Below are 27,827 nucleotides of genomic sequence, written 5' to 3'. Positions count from 1 at the left end.
GCGCATGCGCCATAGGTGAAGTCCAGCGATCAGTACACATTACATTCCTCCTTCTTCTCTCTCCTGCAGCAAGGGATCCGGCAGCAGCATGTTCCGTACCGTGTTGACCCGGGCTCTGGCCTGCAGCCCTGCCCGCTCTGCACACCCTGCCTGCCGCTACTCTGCTGCGGCCATCCCGGCTCCCAACTGCCAGCCCGAGGTCCACTTTAACCAGGTCAGAACCCAACCCACCGTCGTCCGAACGGACCTACGGCTCTTTGCACGTCGCTAGTCACAGAGATACAGTCAGAGAAGTATGCAGATAGAATAAATAAAAACGACACGACGGTTTATTCTTCTGTCGGAAGTAAACTTGCAGAGGCAGTCACATAAATGGAGATCTATGCTATTATTCTGTCGGAAGTAAACTTGCGGTTTGTTTTTAGCAGCTTGTTGACACGTGGGGGACCCTGATGGAAACAAGACAAACGTCTTTCTCAGGTCTGCATCCCCTTAACAATTGTATGTATTGAGCCGTACTGTATTGTACCCATTCTGCAATCTGTTAAATAAAGTTTTCATTCATTCATTCATTCACGTTAAGTGACTTTAGTTCCGTGTGTTGGTCTGTTTGCACTTTGCTCAGGAACTCTGCAAAGCTGCAAGTCATTATTTAGAACTAATTAGTATAACCAACTAAAGTTAAAGAAAGGAGGATAGTTATTAGGGGTTCAAGCCCGAAGGGTTTCGTTTATTATTCGTCCGAAATGTTTATGCAAATTCCCGTGAGATGGTTAATCACTGGGCATTGGTAGCAACATGCAATTTGACAGATTATTGGAAGTTGTGTGCAAATGCTCTCCAATAAATATGATTACCTTAATTGGCCTGAAGTGATGGGGGCGCTATCATTTACAACAGGGGTCAGGAACCTTTTTGACTGGGAGAGCCATAAAAGCCAAATATTTCTAAATATATTTCATTTAGAGCCATATAGTATTTTTAACGTATAATACATTAAATATGTCTTACTTTTAATGCGACTTCTGGTGCTGCATGGTTTTGCTGATGGCCTTGTAGTCTGGTTCATACGTGGTGAGGTTGAGCTTCATGAAGGCGTTGAGGCTTCCATCAGTTAAACGTGAGCGTAGGTTGGTCTTAATGTTCCTCATATGCGAGAATGACTGCCCACATGCATATGTAGAGCCAAACATGGTCAATACGGCAATACTCGCGCTGCATTGTGTGGTATGTCACAGTTCAAGTTCAAGTTTCTTTAATAGTTGTCATACAGAAGTACAGAATACTTTTATACAAAATGCTTCTTACTGTTACGCTCCAGAGACTGTGCAAGACAAGATGAGTATGAAATAAAATAACATAGTATAGCATGTAAATTAGAAGTAAAAAAAATGAGGTCAGTGTTCAGTTTAGACATATGTACAATGTTCTTTTTTTTTTGATCCACTTTTTCTCCCATTTTTCCATATTTTTTCTCCCATCCCAATTTCGTATCATCCAATTCAACCCTCCCCTGTCACGAACGCTGTTTCTTGCCTCCCACAAGCCGGCTGCAATGTGGACTAAGTCATACATAGCACAAGTCCCCTCCGGTACTTGAGGTAACAGCAGTCGCATCTTTTCACCTGCGCAGCTCGATCTCTCAGTGTCGAGGAGTAACGCGTGGGAGGCTCACGCTGCCCCCGACACTTCCTGATTCTACTGCGCAGGCGCACCAACCGACTTGTAGGAGTCGCTTGTTCACAACGTTCGATCCCCACCCTTCAGTTTTCCCTCCCCGTAATACGGCCAATGTGTATTACTGCGGACGACCAGCCAAACTGAAAAACAATGTGGAGAGCTGGATTCGAACACGCGAATCCTAGCGTCTCCACACTGGTGGCGAGTGCCTTGCCCACTACACCACCTAGCCGCCATACATATGTACAATGTTCGATGCAGAATAGACGTAACTGAGTTACCATATAATATACAATACTGTGCAGTGTACTAATATACAATACTATATAGTGCAAGGCAGAAATGGGATGAGGTGCAATTTAGGTACAATTTACAGTAGGTGTACGAGTTGTAGTGAGAAAAACTTTATCAATAAATATAAAGTGTGTGATCTAAAGTGTGGAGAGTGGGTGCTGCAGTGTGTTTGTTTAAGTGAGTGTGGGTGTGTGTGCATTTGATGGTTGTTGCATAGTGTTTATTGTTCGTTTAGCAGCCTGATGGCCTGGGGATAGAAGCTTCTTCTGAGTCTTTCTGTGCTCGCCTTAAGACTCCGGTATCGCTTGCCTGACCGCAGCAGTTCAAAGAGGCAGTTGTTCGGGTGGCTCGAGTCCTTAATAATTCTCTTAGCCTTCCCCTTGCACCGCTTGTTGTAAATGTTCTGGAGGGTGGGAAGCCCCCCTCCAATTGTGCGTTCGGCTGAACGTGTCACTCTTTGTAGTCTGCTACGGTCTTGTGCAGTGCTATTCCCAAACCAGGAGGTGATGTTGCCAGTCAGGATACTCTCTATTGTACATGAGTAGAAGTTCCTAAGGATCTTCTGACTGACTTGGAACTTCTTAGGCGCCTGAGGAAGTAGAGGCGTTGTCGTGCCTTCTTCACAACACTGTCAATGTGTGTGGTCCATGTCAAATCCTCGGATATGTGGGCTCCGAGGTACTTGAAACTGTTCACTCTCTCAACCGGTGCCCCGTCGATGCTGAGGGGGCTGTAGTCCTTGACCCCGACCTCCTGAAGTCCACAATCATCTCGTTTTAAGAATCAGCTGGTCTTCAGGTTGAAGATTTTTTTATTTCTGTCCACTTGCGTTCCCTCGCCAGCTCTGCTCGCTATATCTTCAGCTACAGATACTATTAGCTGTATCTTCAAAGCGTTTGCAAAATAAACTATCATTGAAGTGGGTGGTGGCAAGGCACTAAAGCTTGCACGAGCTCCGGCTTTGAAAGTGTTAAGAGGGTGAACATGATTTTTCTATAATGGTTGAAAGCTGACTCATCTGTTTTCTCTCATCCAACGGTGCTTATTCTCTAGTATTAATGCAGGCCTCTGCATTAGTGACTCATTCATCCCAGTCCAGTTAATTGGTGGGATTTGGTCCAGTTGTGCTTTTCCAATTCTCAGCTCTTTGCTTGCACAATATTTACATTGCACCTACTTGTTTGCTTCATTGTTATCATTAATTATTCACTTTATACCACATTCATTATTTGTCTGTGAATTTAAGTCACTGAACAGAAATTCATATGTTGGTTATTATTCAAACATAGCTAATCTTTCATGCTCACTATTGTCTTCACATCCTCATCTAGTTTCCTCCTGAATAGCCTCTAGGCTTCCTTAAATGCTTCTCTCAACCTCACACTTACTTAAAGATAACCCCATGACACAGTCACGATACACACAAGGACAACAAAACATTCAGTGGATGGAGGCTGAAGACTCGCATTGAGCGGCACTGAATTACTGCATTACACTACTAACTAATCGCACACAGTCATACCTTGAACACTTGCATCATCCAAAAGAAACCATATACCAGTTCTGTTGCCCAGTTCAATGCCCTAATTGAATTGCAGTCTCACGTAGGTGTTTTTGAGAGTGGGTAGTGATTCACATTCCTTTGCAGCTTTGGGTAGGGCGTTCCACATTGATGTGGCATAATTGCGAAACGTGTTACTCCTAATAACGCTCGCTCCTAACTTTCTGAACTTCTCTCAGTTCCACAAGTCTGTCACATCAGCTACCTACCTGCATCAATATACTACTAACTATCAACTAACTCGCTACCGCCGTGCATCAATATACTAACTAACTAGCACACACGATCACAACACCAGAGGGAGCTCCACAAATCATGTTAAACCCAGATTCGGCTCAAACAAACACGTTTCGCAATTATGCCACATCGGTGTGGAGCGCCCTACCCAAGGCTGTAGGGGAGTGTGAATCACTACCCACTTTCAAAAACACTCTCAAAGAACACCTACGGGAGACTGCGGTTCGGAACTGGCCCCTACAGATGTCCTGGCCCAGTTGTACAGTAGATGACCAGGTGTGGCTTTGTCAGTATTCCAATGTACAGTGTCCCCCCTACCCACCCCCCCCCCCCCCCACCTCCAATGTACAGCCCCCACCCAACCTCCCCCAATGTACAGTTTCTACGTCAAATGTATATACACTCTTTTTCTGGACACTTTTTGTATCACAAACGGTAATGTATTTGCAAATCTGATGTCATAAATGTATAGATGTAGCAGTACTGTCTATCTGTATGTCATGTATGTCATGTTATGATGAATTGAAAATGGGGGACCCTGATGTAAACAAGACGAAAGTCTTTCTCTGGTCTGCATCCCCTTAACAATTGTATGTATTGAGCTGTACTGTACTGTACCCATTCTGCAATCTGTTAATAAACTTTTCAATCAATCAATCAATAAACCCACGGTATTTACGCTGCTGTTACATTGTTTAGAAGGGAGATTGCAGCCAGGTGATAGGGTGAAGGGAACTGGCTGCCATCTCCCTTCACCCTGGCTGCCATCTCCCTTCTAAACAACGTAACGGCAGTGTAAATACCGTGGGTTTAGGGATGTAGATTGTCATAGCTTGTAATGCATTCAGCAACAGTTGCTGAACCAACCATGCTCATGGCCGCCCTCAACTACATTTATAGCAGCCCACCTGGCACTTGGCCACAAAGACATGCAATACAGATAACATTTAATGGGTTGAGTTGCATACACACACTCAAGCACCTACCCGCTCTCACCAACGCCCAACTTTACTTAACCAAGTACTGTATAATGATTAATCCGTGCGTATATACAACCTCACTCTCAGCCAAGTTCTGTCCGCCAGTCAACTTTCATCATGTTATTGCAGAAAGGTGGGGTATAAGGAGAATGTTTCCTCACCTCTGAATAATTGTAGACAATCTCTCCCATCTCAGGATGGAAAAACAGCAGGTTCTGAAGTCTCAATATCTGGAACCAAAATCATCAATTATGTCGTAGACGGATCTTCTGATCAAAATAGGTTTAATGGTGAACAATTGGTACAAAATACATGTAGATTAAATGACCTTTGGCTAAGAGGAGTGCTCTCATTATGGCCAGCTAGGAGGAAGAGTATGAGGGGTGGAAGTAACCAATGTATAAATTAATGTGTAACTGATTAAAATGCAATCAGATAGTCACTTGATGAATTGGCTAATTTAATATTATTAAATATTAATATTTATTTATTCAGCAATAAAATGAAATAACAATCTAACATAATTTAAATGAACTAGACCAGCGGTTCCCAAACTTTTTTGGCCGCGCACCCCCTGTCACCTGCCGACCTAGCTCGCGCACCCCCCAATGCAAACATAAAAAATAATAAATAAATAAGTCCAGAGACTCCGTGCTGCTGCTGACTTTAAATCAAATGGGTGTCTGTGGGCAGTCAGCCGACATTAATAAACAACTGTTATAATCACATTTTTATGAGCTAACGAATCCCGTTATATTGGACATTTGTATTAATTATATCAAGCGAATAACTGAGAAATTTGGCAGAGAGACGGCAACATTATCGTGAAATATAAACGTTGCGTGATGACTATTATATCTCCGCCTCCCAGTCCCAACGAAGCACATACCAATAGTATGCAGCCGCAGAGCCAGCAGCGCTCTCATCCCGGTCTGGGGAAGCTCAGCAGAATTGCCAATGGCTGAATTGGAGTATTGCACTGTGCGCGCACAACTGTCTGCTCTGCGGCTGAATGCTTCTCGCAAATCTAGCTCTCGCTGCCAAACCAAATGAATCTCGACATCGCTTCACCAATAGTCGTTATCAGAACACTAACACACATCGTTGTCATTATTACCCTGTTTTCTTGGTGGAGGGCCGGGCTGTTGTGTCTGTGCTCCAGCTGTCATCATCACTCTCTGTCTCCACTCTACTGCTCTCCGCTTCTCTCGCCTCCAATTCCTCCTGTCCTCTTTCATTACTTTTATTGACTTTAGATTCACCTGACAGTTTCCCTGTTTTTAGCCAGCTCTGCATGTAAGTGCCACAATCCCGCGCTGGTCCCGCGCTTTTGGCAGGAAGTTATTAATGCACTGGCTCGCGCTCGCTACTGTCATCGGCCCGCTGTTAAGCCCGCATATTAGGAGACCTGAAGAGACAGACTCCAGGCAGAGCGGAGCGCATCAGCACAGACGAAGCGCACCTCGCCCGAGACATTGTTTATTATTATTATTATTAAAACGTACGTTTTTTTTATTAAAACGTTTCTTGAATTTCATGATTTACACAGTGAAAATCCCCATTTGAAATAATGTATATTAGTTAAAAAAATAATTGGAAAATAACGCCATTAGCCTTTTCATGTCACGCACCACCTAGAGGTAGCTTGCGCACCACAAGGGGTGCGTGCACCACAGTTTGGGAACCACTGAACTAGACTGATTTTATCTAAATCACCGCAATTCCATTCGCCAACACTTTCACCAAATCGAGGACACTTTCGTTGTTTTTTTATCTACTTTTTCTCCCATTTTTCTATATTTTCTCCCATCCCAATTTCGTATCAACCAATTCAACCCTCCCCTGTCACGGACGCTGTTTCTTGCCTCCCACAAGCCGGCTGCAATGTGGACTAAGTCAAACATAGCACAAGTCCCCTCCGGTACTTGAGGTAACAGCAGTCGCATCTTTTCACCTGCGCAGCTCGATCTCTCAGTGGCGAGGAGTAACGCGTGGGAGGCTCACGCTGTCCCTGACACTTCCTGATGTACTGCGCAGGCGCACCAACCGACCTGTAGGAAAATGCCCGATCCCCACCCATCAGTTTCCCACCCCCTAATACGGCCAATGTGTATTAGTACGGACAACCAGCTAAACTGAAAGCAAATGTGGAGCGCTGGGCTCGAACTGACGAGCCCAGCGTCTCCAGCATTTCGTGGCGAGCGCCTTGCCCACTACGCCACGTAGCCGCCCTGGACACTTTCGTTGTTAACGGTTTGTGCTCAATGTGTCAATCAAATTACCCCGCCCACTATGAGGGGTGGAAGTAACACATTTATGAAAGTGGTGGCGAATGGAATTGCGGCGCACTGAATTGAATTTCAAGGTGATTAGATAAAACCAGTCTAGTTTATTTAAATGTGTTGGATTGTTAGTTTATTTTATTGATGTTTTATTCAGTTTGGTTCTGAATTAATTAAATCATTTGCTAATTCGGGCGCCCCAGTGGCGAACCACATAGCGTGCTCAGCCGCGACACGGTCGACCCGGGTTCGACTCCCGAACCCGTCGTTATTTGCAGAATGTCTTCCCCCTACTCTGTCTCCCATTCCTCATCTGTCTCTCCCTACTGGACTGCCCAGTAGAAATAAAGCGATAAAACGCCAAAAAAAAAATCATTTGCTAATTGAGTCAAGTGACTATTTGATTGCATTTTAATTAGGGATGCTCGATATTGGCTTTTATACTGATATTGTCCAACTCTTAATTTCCGATACCGATATCTACCGATATATGCAGGGTTCCCCCCCCCAAAAAAACGGAATAATTTCAGGTAATTAACATTGCACATCTCTTGTCGTGCAATTAACACAACATTATGCATACTTTGACTATAAATAAAATAATAATTTGTTCTTACTTGCTTGCCTGGGTAAATAAAGTTTTTTTTTTTTAATACCGATATTTTCCGACATCACATTTTTATGCCAATATCGGCCCATAATATCCGACATCCCTAATTTTAATCTGTTACACATTCATTTATCAATTTGTTACTTCCACCCCTCATACAAGAGAAGACAATGAGCTTAAGTATAGAGAGGGGTGGAAGCTGTAGCCCCTGGCCTCTCACTTAGATGTTATTGTTTGGGGCAAACAAAAGGCCTCCACACTTCGCTGGTAGTCTTACCACCAGTTCCTTACATCAGTCTTACTGATGTTGAGTTGGAGGTGATTGTTATCGCACCACTCTACGAGGCTAGTCAGTCCTAGTCTGTTAGCCTGTCAGGTTTGTTCTGCTGAAATCTGTTGTCTAATATATTGTTCTTGTTTCAGTTGTTTATCAACAACCAATGGCAGGACGCAAGCAGCGGGAAGACCTTCCCCACCATCAACCCTTCAACTGGAGAGGTCATCTGTCAGGTCGCAGAGGCCGACAAGGTACATACGCATACACTAGGGGTGTAACGGTACACAAAAACCACGGTTCGGTACGTACCTCGGTTTTGACATCACGGTTCAGTACGGGTTTTCGGTACAGTGGGGGAAAGTTTGGCTTTCCATGTTCCACTCAGGGGTGATGTAGTGTGCAGTAACTAATTGTACTTGTAGGGCTGTCAACGAATATTCTATATTGAAATTAATAATAGACTTGTAAAGGGAGAAAAATATATAATAATTATATTAGATTGTGAAAAAACAGCCCCCGGTGGGCGGTCATTAGTGGTTAACATACCGCTGTATTCGTTTGGTACGCAGCCATTCGGTTCGGTACGGATATGTGTACCTTTACACGCATAAACACGTGTGTGTGTGTGTGTGTATATATATATATATATATATATACATGCATACAAACATGTAAACACAGACTCGTATATACAAATGCATATACGGTACACGCATATTTACAAAAAAAAGTGAAAGGGGAAACAAAATACTCTATACATACAATATTATAGTTACACAATGAGTTCCTCAACTCTGGTTTTCAACAAAGAACAATCGAACATTACTCTGGTTTTCAAGATCAGATTTCAGCTACCTTCTCTAACTCAGCCAACTCGAGACTGACATCCTTGAGCAAAGGCAGCCCTTTTATCTCTGGTAGCCCCTCCCACTAGGCTTCAGTTTTTCCACAAATAACACTTAACAATTTACTATATTGCATCTTTTAGAAACATTTTCCTTAGAATCTTTATTGTCATTGTTGGTACAACAAAATTGAGTTTAGAGCATCACCACTGGCATACAAACATACTGAATATAGCATGTACAAAATAATATCAATAATGTATCAATGGGTCTCATTCCCGAATGGATTTACGACAAGAAATTTCCTCTCGGGCGTATTTGCGACATATTAGGGCTGAAGGAGATTCCCGAAACGTCCCTGAGATTGGATTCAGCCGTGGCTGAGAGCAGAATTTAAGAGCGCTGAGGAGCACACTCATGATTGATTGAAAATTGTATTAACTTGACAGACTGTGTTCTTATTAGGCTTTATTTGGGAGGAATCATAGTGATTCCTTCATGTCAACCCTACAGGCCTCCTTGTAATTAATTACATAATCATAATTAAAATAAATATGACAATATTTGTACGATAAGAAATTACGCAGATATTGGAAGAATAAATCACAGGGCAGCTGGATTAACCATATCTGAACCAGCTATTTTTGACGAATGTATAATTACTCGGATAAGGGTCCTTACCTTAGCCAGAAGGTAATCCAAAAAGAATAATTCCAATGATCCCATCGGCAATCGTGATTACACTATAGGTTTGAGGCGAGCGGATCTGCTTGCGATTGCTTTGGAAGAGCTCCTCTCCAACAGAGCGAGCCTTGATGCATTCATTGACAATACTGCTGCCTTCCTATCAGAGTTCAAATGGTAGATGATACTGCCATCTGGTGAGATTCGATCGGCATTGCAGTTCCAGCGTATGTGGCTGTGCCACAGTGATTCGGAGCGCTCCGGGCGACTCTGTAGAGCGGGGATCAAAGGGAAAATATCTGAGTATACTCGTTGTTGGCATTCAACGCATGGCGCCCAATAACGAGTATACTCGTTGTTGGCGGGGATTGAGTTAAAGGGTTTAACAGATGGTAGAGGCCTGTATTAAAGTGTTTGTTTTTCAGACTGATGTGGACAGAGCAGTGAAAGCGGCTCGTGATGCCTTCAGGCTGGGGTCTCCATGGCGACGGATGGATGCCTCTGACCGTGGCCTGCTGCTCAGCCGATTGGCCGATGCCATCGAGAGGGATGCCGCTTACCTTGCTGTAAGACGATCCAAAACCTCACTAGAACAGATTGCCAATATTTTTGTTTTACTAACTACAGGACCAAAGAGGGATAATCTGGTTTAAGTACCGGATACGAAATTACTATTGTGTCATAAATAGATCAATACAGTCCGTATTAATTAATGTTTAATTTCTTTTTCAAATGTAGCCAAGAGTAAAGACCCTAACCCTGTCAAAATGGCAGTCAACATGTATATTTTCAGCACTACAAAATTCCAAAAAAAAAGTGAATTATTTTTATAATTTATCCCACCTGCAATGAACAAAGGTTGCAACATAATTATGTAATGTTGTTGGCTGTGTAACGGAGAGAAGCCGCCCAGGCAGCGCAGCTCCCGACATTATTCATTTAATTAATTAATCCAACCCACTTTATTTATAGAGCACATTTAAAAACAACAAAGTTGACCAATGCTGTACAAGTCTCACAACATAAGATAAAAAGATATATATAAAAAAATAATTGTATCCCCGGCGGTTGGGTGGCGTAGCGGAGATTGTGCTCGTCACCAATTCAAGAGACTCCGGTATCGAATCTCAGCATTGCCTTCGACTTGGGCCGGCCATTGTACTGGCTCATTTGGCAGCGGGTGGAAAGTCGATGGGTGGGGATTGGACGTTGTGGACAGCGACTCCTACAGGTTGGTTGGGTGACATCGGGGGCAGCGTGAGCATCTCACGTGTTACTCCTCGCCACTGAGTCCGCGCTGTCTGGTGAAAAGATGCGACAGGCTGCCTCCTCGTGTACCAGAGGGTACACGTGATGCAAGGCTTCTATCCTCACTACAACCGACCAGTGGGGGGCATAGTCTAGCAACGTTCAAGACACTGGAGGGGAGAATTGGCAATACGAAATTGGGATGGGAGAAAAATAGAAAATGAGGAGAAAAAGTGGATAAAAAATAAAAACTTCTCGAAGCTTCGAATTAAAATCTAATCTCGGCCCCAAAGCTTTGAAGGTCAGCCCTAAAGGGAGGAGACCCAGGGCTTTCGATGGACATTAAAATTTCATAAAACTACACTGCCCAGCTCACACCAGCCTCTGTCAAAGCTGTTGATGATTTGCAAAAATCCTGATGTTATATTTGTGATTATATCTTAGGTCGAACAAACCTGAACATTATTGCCATAACATAGAACCGCATCTCAATCTGATAAATGGCGGAGCTATGGACATTATAAAAAAAAAAGTAACTGTAAATCTTCCGTCTATTTCATTCACGGTCTTTTCTGCACCGTCACGGGCGCCTGGTGGTACTAAATCCAGATTTAACTCCGCCATTGAAAAGGGGAGATTTGGCCCAATCCATAGATGTATGACATGGCCAATAAGGTAATTTATATATTTCAAATTGCATGTGTCCGGATGGCAAAATTCAGTACTCTATCTACAAAACCCCCTGTAAATCGTCTGCCCTTTATTAATTTGCTTAGATCTTTTATACATATGATCTCAAGAAGGTGCTGAATGAGCTCTGTGGCAATTTTTCACATCTGGTCAATGTTAGCATGCCGTTATTCACTGTCTAATGAGGAAAAACATTTATAATAATTGATATTCTCTTTTTTTGGTTTCATTACAATTTACTCAAGCATAGTAACAGACACAATATTTCTGACACTGGGAATACATTCCCTGAGGTCCATATATGTCCCTAGATACCAGGGACATGCAAATGGTCCTTGTAGAAGTGGAGCGATCCTCCATTTACTTAGGTATGTGAATTTTCTGAAAATATGGCTAGGGCTTAACAGGTTAAACTACATGACTAATCTTTTTTTCACTACAGTACCACTATACTATGGCCTACTATACTATTGCTACACAATAGCCATACTGTTACTCCACTACTATAACCATACTATTAGATTCAATTCATATGTATTATCATTATACAGCACAAGTACAGTATAACTAAAATAAGTTTGGCATCCAACCAGAGTGCACATGTAACGTGTGTAATTAATATGTAATGCAAATGTAGTAAAGTGCAATACTATTACTACACTAGAACTATAACCATGCAGTTTCTACACTATAACCATAATATTACTACATTATACTGTAATGATACTATCACTACATTATACTATAAACAGTATAGTCACTAGCTGAGTTAGTAGATATCACATGACCTCACTTTAACACTCTTTTGTTTCTGACCTCACACTGCCCCCTAGTGGCCTCAGCTTGACAGCATGACAAACCTACCAAGGGTAGGAGTGGAGAGGGTAAGGGAGGTGAGGAGACTGTTGACATTAAGAAACTAAAATGAGTGTGTTGTTGTTGCCATAGGAACTAGAGACTCTGGACAACGGAAAGCCATACGCCATCTCCTACATGGTTGACATCCCCACCGTGGTGAAATGTCTCCGGTAAAACACACACACGGATGGAATACTTCATACCATTTCTGTTCAACTTCATTATGATATAATAGATTTTGGTGGTATAAATGTGATTGTGTGTGCAATGTATTACATGTGTGTGTGTGTATATATATTATGTGTGTAGGTACTACGCAGGCTGGGCTGATAAGTGGGAAGGAAAGACCATCCCCATCGATGGAGATTACTTCTGCTACACAAGACACGAGCCAGTGGGCGTCTGTGGTCAGATCATACCGGTGAGGTTCAAACAATGAGTCCTTGAGAAAGACACTGAACCCCTACCTGCTCCAGAGGCGCAGCATGTCTTGACACTGACTAGGGACGGGCACAAGTAATGTTTTACCAGAGTAGTATTTGAGTAATTGTTTATGGAAATATATATTTAGAACTCATCTTAAAGCACAGCAGCAATAACGAGACATTATCAGGGCTCGAAATTAACCTTTTTACTTGGTAGCACATTTTTTTTGAGTCTCATATATGTAAAGACTAACTTAAAAGATAAGACTCATATACTGTACATATGACACATGTATATATATACAGTGTTGTGCTAGTTACTGAAAAATAGTAACTCAGTTACTTTACTAGTTACTTACACCCAAAAGTAATGAGTTGCTTAAAAAAAATTGGGATGTCCTTTTCTGTACAGTTGCACATTGCTGTACTCCACCCAGTAGGTATGGGAGTTTTCCGTTATTTGTCATGTTTTCAAACTCTCTTTGGGTGTTTGCAATTCATGGGAAGTATATGTCTCTGATATCTTGGTACAGTGGGTAGGTTGTTAGAAAGTGTAGCTCACTTTCCACCTCTGCTCTGACATGGCTGTTAGCCTAGCCACAGAGGGTCTTGAGGAGAGGCTCCGATTGAATCCGGGACACAGACATGATGCAGCCAATGTGACGATGGCTCTGTTCTTGATCACAAATTGATTCCAGCTTCATTGATTTACTACCGATGACAAAACGTTGTTTCTGTTTTTCTTTTTGACATACTTGCGGCACACGGAACAACTAATCGCTACAGCCCAGCATCATACTATAGCCAGTCTCTTGAAACACCGCTATCTCCAACTACCACTCCTCAACTTTCTTTAGGTGGTCCCGCTCTCGCTGCCACGGTGGGTTTTCTTTTTAGTGGTCGGCTTACTCTTTCCATAGTTCGACATATTTGTAACCCATTTAATGTTATTAACACTTTAATCGGCGAAAACGCTGGAACTCGTCTTTCCCCGCCATGCTCATTCTGCCGAAGACGCCGTAACTCTTCTTTGATATCAATATTTCAAAAATCTGTGATCGAAATCATATTTCTCCTCCGGGGACCTGAGATATACTGCTGATCTCCACTCAACTCTCTTAACGGTTCAAGAGCGCCATCTGGTGGCCGATCGGCAGATCGCCAAAACAGCAAACCGGAAACAGGAAACTGGTGCTCATCCAAATTCGGTCCGACCACTCGCTATAGCTCCCGGGACTCCATCTTGACACACTGGATAATCGATCGCTCACCCTAACTCAATAAACAACATGATTTGGACGTATACCGTAATTCCTCTAATAGTAACCCCGGCTTGTATTTGTTTCAACTGTAGCGGATACCAGGCTTGTATTAGGAGGAGGCATGTATAAGAGAGAGGCCTATATTTCTAATTTTCAAACGGATCATAATGAATAAATCAACATTTTGTGTCAGTTTGAACCCAGTAAAATGTACTGGGTTCATTTATTGAAACCAAGTACTGTATGAAATACGGTAGTAAACAGTGCAATTACAGGTGGTCAAAAAAAGTTAAATAAAGTAAAATAGTGCAATCACAATACTGGTATAATAATCATAACTTCGTTTTATACAATTCTGAGGTAGGCTTACTCTCTTGGTAAACATTAACACCATACCATTATATGGTATTTACTGCACAGCCAGGCCAGCATATAACAACAATAACAAAATATATTGCCTATGGTAAATCCGTTGAGGGAAATACCGTAATTCCTCTAATATACATGAAACCCGGCTTGTATTAGGAGGCCGGCTTAACGGCTTATAATTGCTTAGCTCAACAGCGCACCTGGTTTTTAATTGAATACCGGTTACTATTAGAGGAATTACGGTATACGCACAAAGTCAAGCACAAGTTCCACACTTTGCTTAGAAATGACCGTACGCACGGGTTACGCACATATCTGTGCGTACGCAACGTTGATAAATGAGGGCCCTGATATTCTATAATCTATTCCTATCTCAAATTGCATGTGTCCGGATGGCAGAATTCAGTACAGTCTCTACAAAATCTCCTGTTTAATCATCTTTCCTTTATTCATTTGCTTTGATTTTTTTTGTACACGTGATCTCAAGAAGGTGCTGAATGATTTTTCATGTCTGGTCATTTTTAGCATGGTGTTATTCACCTTCAAAGATGAAAAGAGAAAAAAGATTATATTCTCGTTTCATCACAATTTACTCAAGCCTAGTAACGCACAATATTTCTGACACTGGGAATACATTCCCTGAGATCCATAGATGTCCCTAGATACCAAGAACATGTAAATGGACTTGTAGAAGTGGAGCAATCTTCCATTTACTTGGGTATGTATTCTTTGGCGGATTTTCAGAAAATGGGGCTCGGGCTTAAGAGGTTAATGCTTATTGTCAGTCAATTTATAGTCTTATTACCATTTGTAATAATAACATTACCTCCAGTCTGTCTGCAGCAGGTCTCTCCGCTCATGGAACGGCTGTCTGTATCAATAGTCTATGAGCGCTACGCAAAGTGGGTAACATGATGTTGGCACAGTTTGGAAATGTATAAACACAAACCTCTGTTTTTATCTTTTATATAACGCTAAGCTAGCTGTATTCCAACACAACAAACCTTTCATGGTTAAATGCTTCCACTCATGCTCCACAGCTTCCAGTGTTGTCTTCCTGCAAAAATTCACGCCTTGGGGAATTTCAGTGATAATTTTGGTGGACATATTTGGTGGTGACTAAATACAAAAATAAATGTAAAGAAATCGAGCACCCTCAAAAACCACTCTGTTGAAACAACGAGTAATCGATTACTCTCCTAACCTTGACCTGAGCCCTGAAATGCCTAAATGTGTCTCCTAAAAGGGGGAGACTGGCTGGAGGATGGAGACAGTCAAACTCTGTCTGGTGAAACACTAAAGTCTACAAGTCTCATTGAGAGCATACTTACTTTTAACCTCATCTCATGGTTTAAAAACACAACAAAGCTCTCCAGGATAGTCATCAGGTTGTCGGATAGTCAACTTCTCTCTGGTCAGGTCGACCATTCAAAGGCCAGACACTTTTTTTGTTTTTTGAAAAATGTTACTGTTCTGTTTGTTATATTTATATAGTCTCTCTCTCTCTCTCTCTCTAGTGGAACTTCCCGCTCCTAATGCAGGCCTGGAAGCTCGGTCCTGCTCTGGCGACTGGTAACACAGTGGTGATGAAGGTGGCAGAACAGACTCCTCTTACTGCGCTGTACATAGCCAGCCTGATTAAAGAGGTACGTACTACCTCTGCTCTTGGGAGAGACCCAACATCGCAGTCATTTATACATGCCCCTAAAACACATTATAAAACTCATCAAATGCTTTTTCTGTAAATATAAAAGAAATGCAACATTTAAATTAGTCCAAGTTTCATCAAAAGGTCTGATCGGGAAAAATCCGGTTTAAGATTAACCTTTTTCTTACCTAAAACTAAATTACTGAACTAATATAAAGATGAATATACATTTCTTTATATTTTCAAACCCCCAAACTGGGGGTGTAGTGCACGTTCATGCACGCACACATGTATGCGCTTATGCGTGTGCCCTAGGCGTTTCCATCAGGATGGGGTTATTTCAGTGTTCGGCACACCTACCAAGTGTACCTTTCAACACCATGGAAAGCTCCTCAAGCTAGCATCATAGGCTAGCAACAGCCTTGACAACAACACACATACAGACAATGGTCCTCATTCTCCAACATGTTTGTAAGTGCCTTGGTAAATATCTTAACATCTTATAACGGATTTAGGGAAATCCTCCTCAACGTCTCCGTAACTCGTCAAAATCTTTGCAACTGGATTCCCATGAATGAAATGCGTCACTCATTCTTAAACTGAAATGCACGTTCTCGTTCATGCATTTGCATACAGACAAACCCCGCCAGCAGAGGTTTGGCTTTGCCATCCACCATGCTGATCCATTCAACGGGTAGCGCGGAAGCAATTTGCGACTGATCTCAAAATGAGATTAGATTAAAATGTATTGTTATTATACAGCACAAGTACAATACACCATGGAAAATTTAATTACCCAAACTTCCACCCAAATTTATACAAATTAGGCAATACAAGAAAATTAATATGATCAATTTATTAATTGCTTTCAGTCAATTGGGACCGGTACCAAATCATTTAGAAACCGCAAGACTCCTGGAATTTCTTGCACTTGGAACTTACAAAGATTATCGATAACCATGCGCCTTTCAAAAACCATGAAGGTTAAGGGCATTCATCTTCCTTGGGTCACATCTGATTTAATTCATATATTCAAGCAGAGAGAGATGAGGCCTGGGCCTCATTTCGCAGGACAAAAGGTCCTGAGGAATGGGAAAAATACAGATTGTTGAGAAATAAAAGTAAAACTATGACTAGAAATGCCAAATCTAATTACTATAAAGATTCTCTCACTCGGGATTAAAAAAAATCCTAAACAATTAACAAATGCAGAGGGCGGCTACGTGGCGTAGTGGGCAAGGCGCTCGCCACGAATGCAGAGACGCTGGGCTCGCCTGTTCGAGCCCAGCGCTCCACATTGCTTTCAGTTTAGCTGGTCGTTCATACTAATACACATTGGCCGTATTAGGGGGTGGGAAACTGATGGGTGGGCATCGGGCGTTGTGGACAGCGACTCCTACAGGTCGGTTGGTGCGCCTGTGCAGTAGAATCAGGAAGTGTCGGGGGCAGCGTGAGCCTCCCACGCATTACTACTCGCCACAGAGATCGAGCTGCGCAGGTGAAAAGATGCGACTGCTGTTACCTCAAGTACCGGAGGGGACTTGTGCTATGTATGACTTAGTCCACATTGCAGCCGGCTTGTGGGAGGCAAGAAACGGCGTTCGTGACAGGGGAGGGTTGAATTGGATGATACGAAATTGGGATGGGAGAAAAATATAGAAAATGGGAGAAAGTGGATAAAAAAAAAAAAAAAAATGCACCAGATAAAACTTCGTAACAATCGGCTAAAAGTAAATAACACAATATTACACTATCCTCTTTCCGTTGCTCAAGCTTTTAACCATAATTTCTCCTCTGTCTGTACTCGACAACACCTGATCATTTAATACACCACCTTGTCGCAGCTCCTTCTACTTCAGGAAAATCACACCAATTGAAGTTCTTTACCACTAATGATCTCAAAGTGAGCAGCAGCCCTGGGTTAGATGGCATTGAAGACACATTTCTCATCCACTCTGTGATCTTTTTAATTAGTCTTCATCTACTTATGAAATACCCTCAATTTGGAAATGCTCACGTATCACTCCGTTGCACAAAACCGGCAGTGAATTGAATCCTAACGACTACAGACTATTTCTATAATCTGCTCTATAGCAAAGATTTTTGAAAAATGTATCTACAAACAACTGTCCGACTATCTCACCCAATAGAATATTTTATCTCCTTACCAGTCCGGTTATCGTCACTTAAAACTCATCAGATTATATGCATCTGATAACGGCAAAATTACAGGAGCATTCTTTATTGATTTAACTAAAGCGTTTGATCTAGTCGATCACTATCTTCTCGGACAAACTGTATTCTATTGGTCTTTCCCGTAATACATAACAGAAAACATTGTGTTGCAATACAAGGTAACAACTCAAGTTTAACTGTGCAGCAACGAGGTGTGCCGCAAGGCTCAACTTTAGGTCCACTTTTGTTTTCTATTTTCATCAATGACCTTTTAATTTTTTTCTGAATGTAGTGTTCAACTCTGCGCATGTAGTGTTCAACTATACGCAGAGTAAATTTTACATCAAACTTCAATGGTCTTCAATTCTGGCTTGCAGCTAACAAATTAATCCTAAACAAACCTATGCAATGCTCTTTGGTACTTCTCAGAATATTAAATCTTAAAACAAAAAATCTACCTTATAATATTACTGTCATGACGGTACATCACTGCGTAGAGTTGAACACTTCAAACACGTTACGTTCCCCCAGTGAAACTCCTCGCTGTCTGGTGAATAGAAGCGGCTGGTGACTCCACATGTAGTGGACTAAATTGGGATGGGTGAAAAATACAGAGCCAAAAGATAAATGAGATGTCATGCTAATGTCATGTTCTACAGTAGGACTTACTACTATAATACCTAATAAAACGGGTGTTACCTTGCTGCTGTTGTTACTACAGAGAGGCACACAATCATCTTTTTCTTGTACTTTAATATAATCAGAGCCCCAGCATTTCTTTTGACATGTAATTATTTGTATAATTGAAATAAACGCATTATTTTGACGACCCTAGTATATGCATTTGTTGTGTGTGTGTATATATATATAATGTGTGTATATTATAGGTAGGCTTCCCAGAGGGGGTTGTAAACATCCTGGCTGGCATGGGGCCAACAGCAGGTGCTGCCATCGCTGGACACATGGATGTCGACAAGGTGGCTTTCACAGGCTCTACTGAGGTAGGACACACGCATGCATGTATGTACGTATATAACCCACTGCTGAAAAGGGATGACTGCAATGTCACCTGGTGGTCACATTTGATCAGGTTATACTAGTAAAGTGTAATTAGCCACTAGTCCATAAAGCATCTCATATATATATATATTAGAGGTGTAACGGTACATGTATTCTTCCCGTGACTTCACGGTACGGACGTCACTGTTCGGTACATCCAGCCATACGACGAATACGTCTCATACCACTAGGTGAAACTAGCACATTTTACAAATGTATGCTCAATATCTTTACTTTACACTGACTTACTAATGGTCTTAACACGGGTCATTCATTTAATATCAAGCTTGTATTGCCACATTTAGATGATTAATAAAACGTTGAAGCTTGTAAAGGCATGATGATGAGCCGACAGAACAAATGGAACAACCGCGCACTCTAGTCTGCACTGGGCTGTTTTTCCCCCTCTCCCTTACTACAGTTTTCCCTGAAACAAACTATTAATGATATTTTTGTAACGCAGCAGAGTAATTACAATAGGCTGAAAATGTTCATAGTTTTCTTGTTCGCCTAATAATGTTAACCAATGGAAAGACACGCACACCAATGTTCTTCCGCGCAACTTTCCCCTCACAGCTGACTAAAAAAAATATATATATATATACGCAAACATACTTTTGCTGATCCGGGCCCTGTTCCTTGTACCTGGCTAACTGAGTTAGCCGGATAATTTTCAGCATAGCTTGACTTAAGCCAGACCTTTCCGTTCCCCGACGTGCGATTCTTTAAATCACCATGGTAACGGATAAGAAAGTTTGAACCTGCTCCAGAGCAGGGTTTAGTTCAGTTCGCTCGATAACCTGCACAGACTGAAGCTGTTGTAGTACAAAATGAGATCCCTGACCTTTTCGGGGATATGGTGCCTCTTCCACCAGCTTGTGGGGTATAGACCCATAGGTGTTTGCAAGGTCCAGCTATAGACAGTCCTATTTATTCTTTTTAGTTTCACATTCTTCTAGACTGGACAACATGAAAACATGTGTGTTTCTGTGTGTAGGTTGGTCATCTCATCCAGAACGCTTCAGGCAACAGTAATCTGAAGAGAGTGACTCTTGAGCTCGGAGGAAAGAGTCCCAATATCATCCTGTCTGATGCCAACAGTATGTTCTGTCTCTGTTACCTGATGTCTGTTTCCTGATGTATCTGTTCCGTCTGTTACCTCATGGCTCTGTTCTGTCTGTTACCTGAGGTCTCTGTTCTGTCTGTTACCTGATGTACCTCTTCTGTCTGTTACCTGAGGTCTCTGTTCCGTCTTTTACCTCATGGCTCTGTTCTGTCTGTTACCTGAGGTCTCTGTTCCGTCTTTTACCTCATGGCTCTGTTCCGTCTGTTACCTGAGGTCTCTGTTCTGTCTGTTACCTGAGGTCTCTGTTCTGTCTGTTACCTGAGGTCTCTGTTCTGTCTGTTACCTGAGGTCTCTGTTCTGTCTGTTACCTGAGGTCCCTCTTCTGTATGTTACCTGATGTCCCTCTTCTGTATGTTACCTGAGGTCTCTGTTCTGTCTGTTACCTGAGGTCTCTGTTCCGTCTCTTTACTTCATGTCTGTTACCTGAGGTCTCTGTTCCGTCTGTTACCTGGGGTCCTTGCTGTGTTTGTGCATACTGTACATTTTATTTTGGATTTATTAGATGGGCAAAGTCATCACAGTGCCTGTATAGTAACGTGTCTCACCTCTCTCTCCCTCTCTGTAGTGGAGGAAGCGGTGGAGCAGAGTCACTTTGCTCTATTCTTTAATCAGGGCCAGTGCTGCTGCGCTGGGTCTCGGACCTACGTCCAAGCAGACATCTATGATGAGTTTCTGGAGCGCAGCGCAGAGCGAGCCAGGAGACGGGTGGTGGGCGACCCCTTTAATCTGGAGACTGAGCAGGGACCCCAGGTAACACACACACAGCAGGGCCCCAGGTAACACACACACACAGCAGGACCCCAGGTAACACACACACGCAGCAGGACCCCAGGTAACACACACACAGCAGGACCCCAGGTAACACACACACACACACAGCAGGACCCCAGGTAACACACACACACACACAGCAGGACCCCAGGTAACACACGCAGCAGGACCCCAGGTAACACACACACGCAGCAGGACCCCAGGTAACACACACACGCAGCAGGACCCCAGGTAACACACACACACACACACAGCAGGGCCCCAGGTAACACACACACACAGCAGGACCCCAGGTAACACACACACACGCAGCAGGGGCCCCAGGTAACACACGCAGCAGGGGCCCCAGGTAACACACGCAGCAGGGGCCCCAGGTAACACACACACAGCAGGGCCCCAGGTAACACACACAGCAGGGCCCCAGGTAACACACACAGCAGGGGCCCCAGGTAACACACGCAGCAGGGGCCCCAGGTAACACACACACAGCAGGGGCCCCAGGTAACACACACAGCAGGGCCCCCAGGTAACACACACACAGCAGGGCCCCAGGTAACACACACAGCAGGGCCCCAGGTAACACACACACAGCAGGGGCCCCAGGTAACACACACACACAGCAGGGACCCCAGGTAACACACACACACAGCAGGGCCCCAGGTAACACACACAGCAGGGGCCCCAGGTAACACACACACACAGCAGGGGCCCCAGGTAACACACACACAGCAGGGGCCCAGGTAACACACACACAGCAGGGGCCCCAGGTAACACACACACAGCAGGGCCCCAGGTAACACACACAGCAGGGCCCCAGGTAACACACACACACAGCAGGGACCCCAGGTAACACACACACAGCAGGGCCCCCAGGTAACACACACACACACACAGCAGGGCCCCCAGGTAACACACACACACAGCAGGGCCCCAGGTAACACGCACACACAGCAGGGCCCCAGGTAACACACACACACAGCAGGGCCCCAGGTAACACACACAGCAGGGACCCAGGTAACACACACACAGCAGGGACCCCAGGTAACACACACACACACAGCAGGGACCCCAGGTAACACACACACAGCAGGGCCCCAGGTAACACACACAGCAGGGCCCCCAGGTAACACACACACACACACAGCAGGGACCCCAGGTAACACACACACACACACACAGCAGGGACCCCAGGTAACACACACACACACACAGCAGGGACCCCAGGTAACACACACACACAGCAGGGACCCCAGGTAACACACACACACACACACACACACACAGCAGGGCCCCAGGTAACACACACACAGCAGGGCCCCAGGTAACACGCACACAGCAGGGCCCCAGGTAACACACACACACACACAGCAGGGACCCCAGGTAACACACACACACACAGCAGGGACCCCAGGTAACACACACACACACACACACAGCAGGGACCCAGGTAACACACACACAGCAGGGCCCCAGGTAACACACACACAGCAGGGACCCCAGGTAACACACACTTGGTGTTAACTTTATCCTAATAACTGAGTGTTGATGAGTAGTTTAACTCTTTATGGTCTACAGGTTGATGAAGAACAGTTTAAGAAGATCCTGGGGTACATCAGCAGTGGGAAGAAGGAAGGGGCAAGGCTTATGTGTGGAGGGGGTGTGGCTGCTGACAGAGGCTACTTCATCCAACCAACCGTGTTCGGTGACGTTCAGGACAATATGACCATCGCCAGGGAGGAGGTAGGTTACCATAGCAACTGCTCCATAACTAACTCAACTGAATCACTGTCTGAATAGATGTTTATGACATGTAAATTAAATAGACGTTGATGTATAAATAAATATTAATGACATGCAAATGGTTATCAATGATACATTGGAGTGATACGCAACTTTTTCAGTGGCCTGTCGGGACATTTATTATATATCTGGTCAAAACCATGTGCCAATACCAGAGCAAAGATCATAGTTATCATATGAAACTAGACATCTGGAGGAAACTGACCAGAGATTCCATGCTAGGTTACCAGGTAGGTAATGAAATTGTGCTTCAAGGTTTATTTAATTTAATATGACAATGAAACAGAGGGTTCGATATTGGCGTAGATGGACAGCTGGCCCCCTCTGATCGACACCAGAATGGCCAGCAGGCGGCAGAGACAAAATATGGGCAGGCAAGGGGAGCTGAACGCATGAGATGAGGGGCGTGACCCCAACATTGTGCTGGGGTATGGCAAGCCTCCTATCTGACCTGGATGGAAGAGTCGGTGTGTGTATACATGAGAACACGCCTGTAAGAGATGGCAGAGGGGCAAAGGTGGAACATGAATAGAGTATGAAGAGCTTGAAATCTCTATGAATGATGAGATGACCCGAGTGTAAGATTAGCCTGTAATGTAGATAATTAGTGATGTTGAAACCAACTGAAATGAGAATACGTCGATGGGGGAGGGATTCCCAGGGCCGTGCTTAAATTAAAAGGGGGGTGAAAATGTTAGAATATGATGCCACAGGGCGGTTAGGTGGCGTAGCGGAGATTGCGTTCGTCACCAACCCCGAAGCTGCGGGGTTGTCACCAGCTTGGCTGGCCGTTCACACTAATACAATTGGCTGTATTAGAGGGTGGGAGAAGCTGGTGGGGTGGGTCCGGGTCGTTGTAAACAGCGACTCCTACAGTTCGGTCGGGGCGCCTGCTAAGCGCGGATAGGACCTGAGTGGGATAGTGTGATCCTTCCACACGCTACGCCCTCTCAGGGAGGATCCGCGCTGCCAGGTGAAAAGAAGCGGTTGATTGGCTGGACGTGTGTCGGAGGAAGCACGTGATAGCCTCCACTCTCCCAGATGATCTGACTGTGGGGGGTAAGTGCGCAGCGACCAGGAAGGGATTGGGAATTGGCATATGACTAACATTGGGATGGGAGAAAATCTGAGGAAAATGGAGGGGGAAAAAGAGAAGAAAAAAATAATAATAATATGATGCCACATTAGGGAGTGGCTGTGAGGAACAGAACCAGTCGATGGGTACAGGACTGCAGCATTGTGAGGAGTGTCTGCTAGGGCTGTCTTAAATACTTCGAAGCTTCGTTCGATGGGCATGGGATTCGAATATGAACAAAAATAATCGATTATTAAAAAAATTAAAATGAATATGAATTATTATATATCTTTTTTTTTTGCTAAATCAACTCTGCCTCTTTGTTAACTACAACAAGCAATGCTGTTTGTTATTTAAGATGAGGTCGGACTCGACACTGACAGATTTGTGTTCATTGTGCTGCTTTTATAAAGCCTCAAATGACTGCTTACAATATGTCATGAAAGCAAAGTGTTTAAAAGGTTTAAACTTTACAGCACTGACAAAGTTGAACAAAGTGCTGTACAAGTCTCACAACAGTAAAAAAAAATATATATATATATAAAAAAAATTATTTCAAAGCTTCGAATTAAAATCTAATCTCGGCTTCGAATTCCAAAAAATAATATCGAAGGTCAGCCCTAGTGTCTGCATTGCGCACCTAGACTGGGAGGAGCAGGTAGACGGGAGGAGCAGGGAGTTGTTCCTCCCGAAATTTTATTAATGTAATGCCAGGTCCATGCAGTTTAGGGTTGACGAAGATGTATTGACTTCTTTGTTTTGTCTTGGAGTTCCATAAATTGGGTTTACCTGTAAAGCTGAGTGTCTTTCTCTCTCTAGATCTTTGGTCCAGTGATGCAGATTCTGAAGTTTAAAACATTGGAGGAGGTACTGGAGCGAGCAAACGATACTAAATACGGTCTGGCAGCAGCAGTTTTCACGAAAGACATCGACAAAGCTCACTACCTCTCCCATGGGCTCCGCGCCGGCACTGTGTGGTAGGACCTTTAACAGCATCTTTCACCTACTGTACTCATCTTTCACCTACTGTAGACGCATCTTTCACCTACTGTAGACGCATCTTTCACCTACTGTAAACACAGCATCTTTCACCTATGTAGGCGCATCTCTGCTAAACACAAGGCACATCTCTGCTAAACACAAGGCGCATCTCAGCTAAACACAAGACGCTGAGCTAATTGTGGACTTTTATTTTGAAACTTCTACTCAATAAATTGCCACTTATGTGACTGTAAAGGGTTAAAGTAAAGTCTTACTTTACTGTGTATATTATACACACACACACACACACGTATGTATGGATGTAAATACTCTCAAATTACAATCTGGTCCATACATATATTGCACACATTTTGGCTCTGTACACCACCACAGTGGACTTGAAATGAAACAATTGTGTGTGTGTATATATATATATGATGCGTGTTCTCAGGATGAGCTGTTATGATGTGTGTTCTCAGGATGAGCTGTTATGATGCGTGTTCTCAGGATTAACTGTTGTGTGTGTTCTCAGGATTAACTGTTGTGTGTGTTCTCAGGATGAACTGTTATGATGCGTGTTCTCAGGATTCATTTATGAGTTCTCAGGATTAACTGTTATGATGAGTGTTCTCAGGATTAACTGTTATGATGCGTGTTCTCAGGATTCATTTATGCGTGTTCTCAGGATTAACTGTTGTGTGTTCTCAGGATTAACTGTTATGATGCGTGTTCTCAGGATGAACTGTTATGATGCGTGTTCTCAGGATTCATTTATGCGTGTTCTCAGGATTAACTGTTATGATGCGTGTTCTCAGGATTAACTGTTATGATGCGTGTTCTCAGGATTAACTGTTATGATGGGTGTTCTCAGGATTAACTGTTATGATGGGTGTTCTCAGGATTAACTGTTATGATGGGTGTTCTCAGGATTAACTGTTATGATGCGTGTTCTCAGGATTAACTGTTATGATGCGTGTTCTCAGGATTCATTTATGCGTGTTCTCAGGATTAACTGTTATGTGTGTTCTCAGGATTAACTGTTATGATGCGTGTTCTCGGGATTAATGTATGCGTGTTCTCGGGATTCATTTATGCGTGTTCTCAGGATTAACTGTTATGATGCGTGTTCTCAGGATTAACTGTTATGATGGGTGTTCTCAGGATTAACTGTTATGATGGGTGTTCTCAGGATTAACTGTTATGATGTGTGTTCTCAGGATTAATTGCTATGATGTGTGTTCTCAGGATTAATTGCTATGATGTGTGTTCTCAGGATTAACTGCTATGATGTGTGTTCTCAGGATTAATTGCTATGATGTGTTCGGGGCTCAGGCTCCATTCGGAGGCTACAAGTATTCAGGAAATGGCAGAGAGCTGGGAGAGTACGGCCTAGAGAACTACACCGAAGTTAAAACTGTAAGAATTCATGTTTTTCTACAATACCACAAACCTCTGTACTGAAAAGACTGTACTTCGTCTTCTACTAAACCATCACTGTACTGCTACTGAACCATCAAAGTTGAGATGCTGAAAAGACTACTGCTACTAAACCATCATACATTTTAGATACTGAAAAGACTGTACTGCTACTAAACCATCAAAGTTAAGATGCTGAACCTCTGTACTGAAAAGACTGTACTGCTACTAAACCATCATACAGTTAAGATACTGAAAAGACTGTACTGCTACTGAACCATCATACAGTTAAGATGCTGAACCTCCGTATTGCAGAGGATGGCAGATGTGAATATGCTCACATCCAGTCTTCTCTTCCCCATCAGGTGACCATCAAGGTGCCTCAGAAGAACTCCTAGATTCCACCCCTGACTCCTGGCTAGAGGCTTGTAGTCCAGGAAGTAGCTGTGAGAAGGACAGTCTTCAGATGGAGCAGAGGCTTCATGCCTTCATTCACACACGGAAACACAAAGTGATTTAACGTCTCAGACCTGATGTGTTGGTGACCGTCTGAACAGAATCTAACTGGAATCTGATTCTTCTGTTCAGACTGTCTGATCCCATCTGGACCAAGGGGTTAAATGATATTTTCATTTATATTGATCAAGAGTCTATTTTTCTATTATCATACTGATTGATTCTGACAAGTCTTGGTCAGTTGAACCACTGCAAATCTACAGACGACCAGCTCACTTAAGAGTCCAGCAGACTTGGTCAGAATGGATCACTGAGATGCCAGACTATAGGGTGAAAATAAATGTAAAATGTGTTAATAATTAATAAAAAAAAAAGATGTATATATATATATTTGTCTGGTAATGACATTACTGTTGCCGTCATCTGCTCTAGGAGAGAGGGGTCAGTGATGTCACAGCCAGTGGGAGATCAGAGTACAACATGGTGGCTTTCATCCCCTCACCTCTAGTCTGCTGAACCAACATTAACCTCCACAATGTCCTGAAGATTTCTGTTGAGTTCTGAATTGTCAAATTAAGGAAAATTCTGTGATTGGTTGATGGTTTAAAGAAACATTTATGGATGGAAATTATATCAAACGTCTACACCTCATCATTCAATTTAGCTTGGATCTTCTGAAAAACATCTTGGGGGAACTTATTTACTAAGTCTATAAAATACCCCTTTAAACGTCCATCCCCCCTCCCTCTGAGATTCATGTCTGTCCCCCCCTCCCTCTGTCCATCCCCCCCTCCCTCTGAGATTCATGCTAGTCTTTTTTTTTATGCTGACCTGTGAACTTTGTGATAAAGGATTTTGGGTAATAATAAATGCACACTGCTGCATCTTGGCGTCTCTGGTCTTCTGTCTCCCAACCGTAGTCCTGTTGAGAACAGAAACGGCTCGGTCTTTTAAAGGACAATATTTGTCTAAATATCACTTTTAGCCTGTTTACTATCACATTTATTTTAGAATGTAA

General features: G+C 43.2%; 1 protein-coding gene across 1 annotated transcript; it reads left to right on the top strand.

The window, feature by feature from the left end:
- Positions 1-27,693, top strand: LOC311246128 (aldehyde dehydrogenase, mitochondrial-like). The gene is made up of 13 exons (XM_084336231.1): positions 1-214; positions 8,068-8,172; positions 9,876-10,016; positions 12,337-12,416; positions 12,556-12,667; positions 15,820-15,948; positions 19,013-19,126; positions 20,182-20,284; positions 20,876-21,060; positions 22,657-22,821; positions 24,776-24,933; positions 26,239-26,353; positions 26,719-27,693. The coding sequence occupies exons 1-13, from the start codon at positions 89-91 to the stop codon at positions 26,749-26,751; spliced, it is 1,566 nt and encodes a 521-aa protein (XP_084192357.1). The 5' UTR covers positions 1-88; the 3' UTR covers positions 26,752-27,693.
- The last annotated feature ends 134 nt before the right edge of the window (positions 27,694-27,827 follow it).

Source organism: Notolepis coatsorum, assembly GCF_963971535.1.
Source record: "Notolepis coatsorum genome assembly, chromosome: 19".
Classification (NCBI taxonomy): domain Eukaryota; kingdom Metazoa; phylum Chordata; class Actinopteri; order Aulopiformes; family Paralepididae; genus Notolepis; species Notolepis coatsorum.
This window is presented reverse-complemented; position numbering and strand designations above follow the sequence as displayed.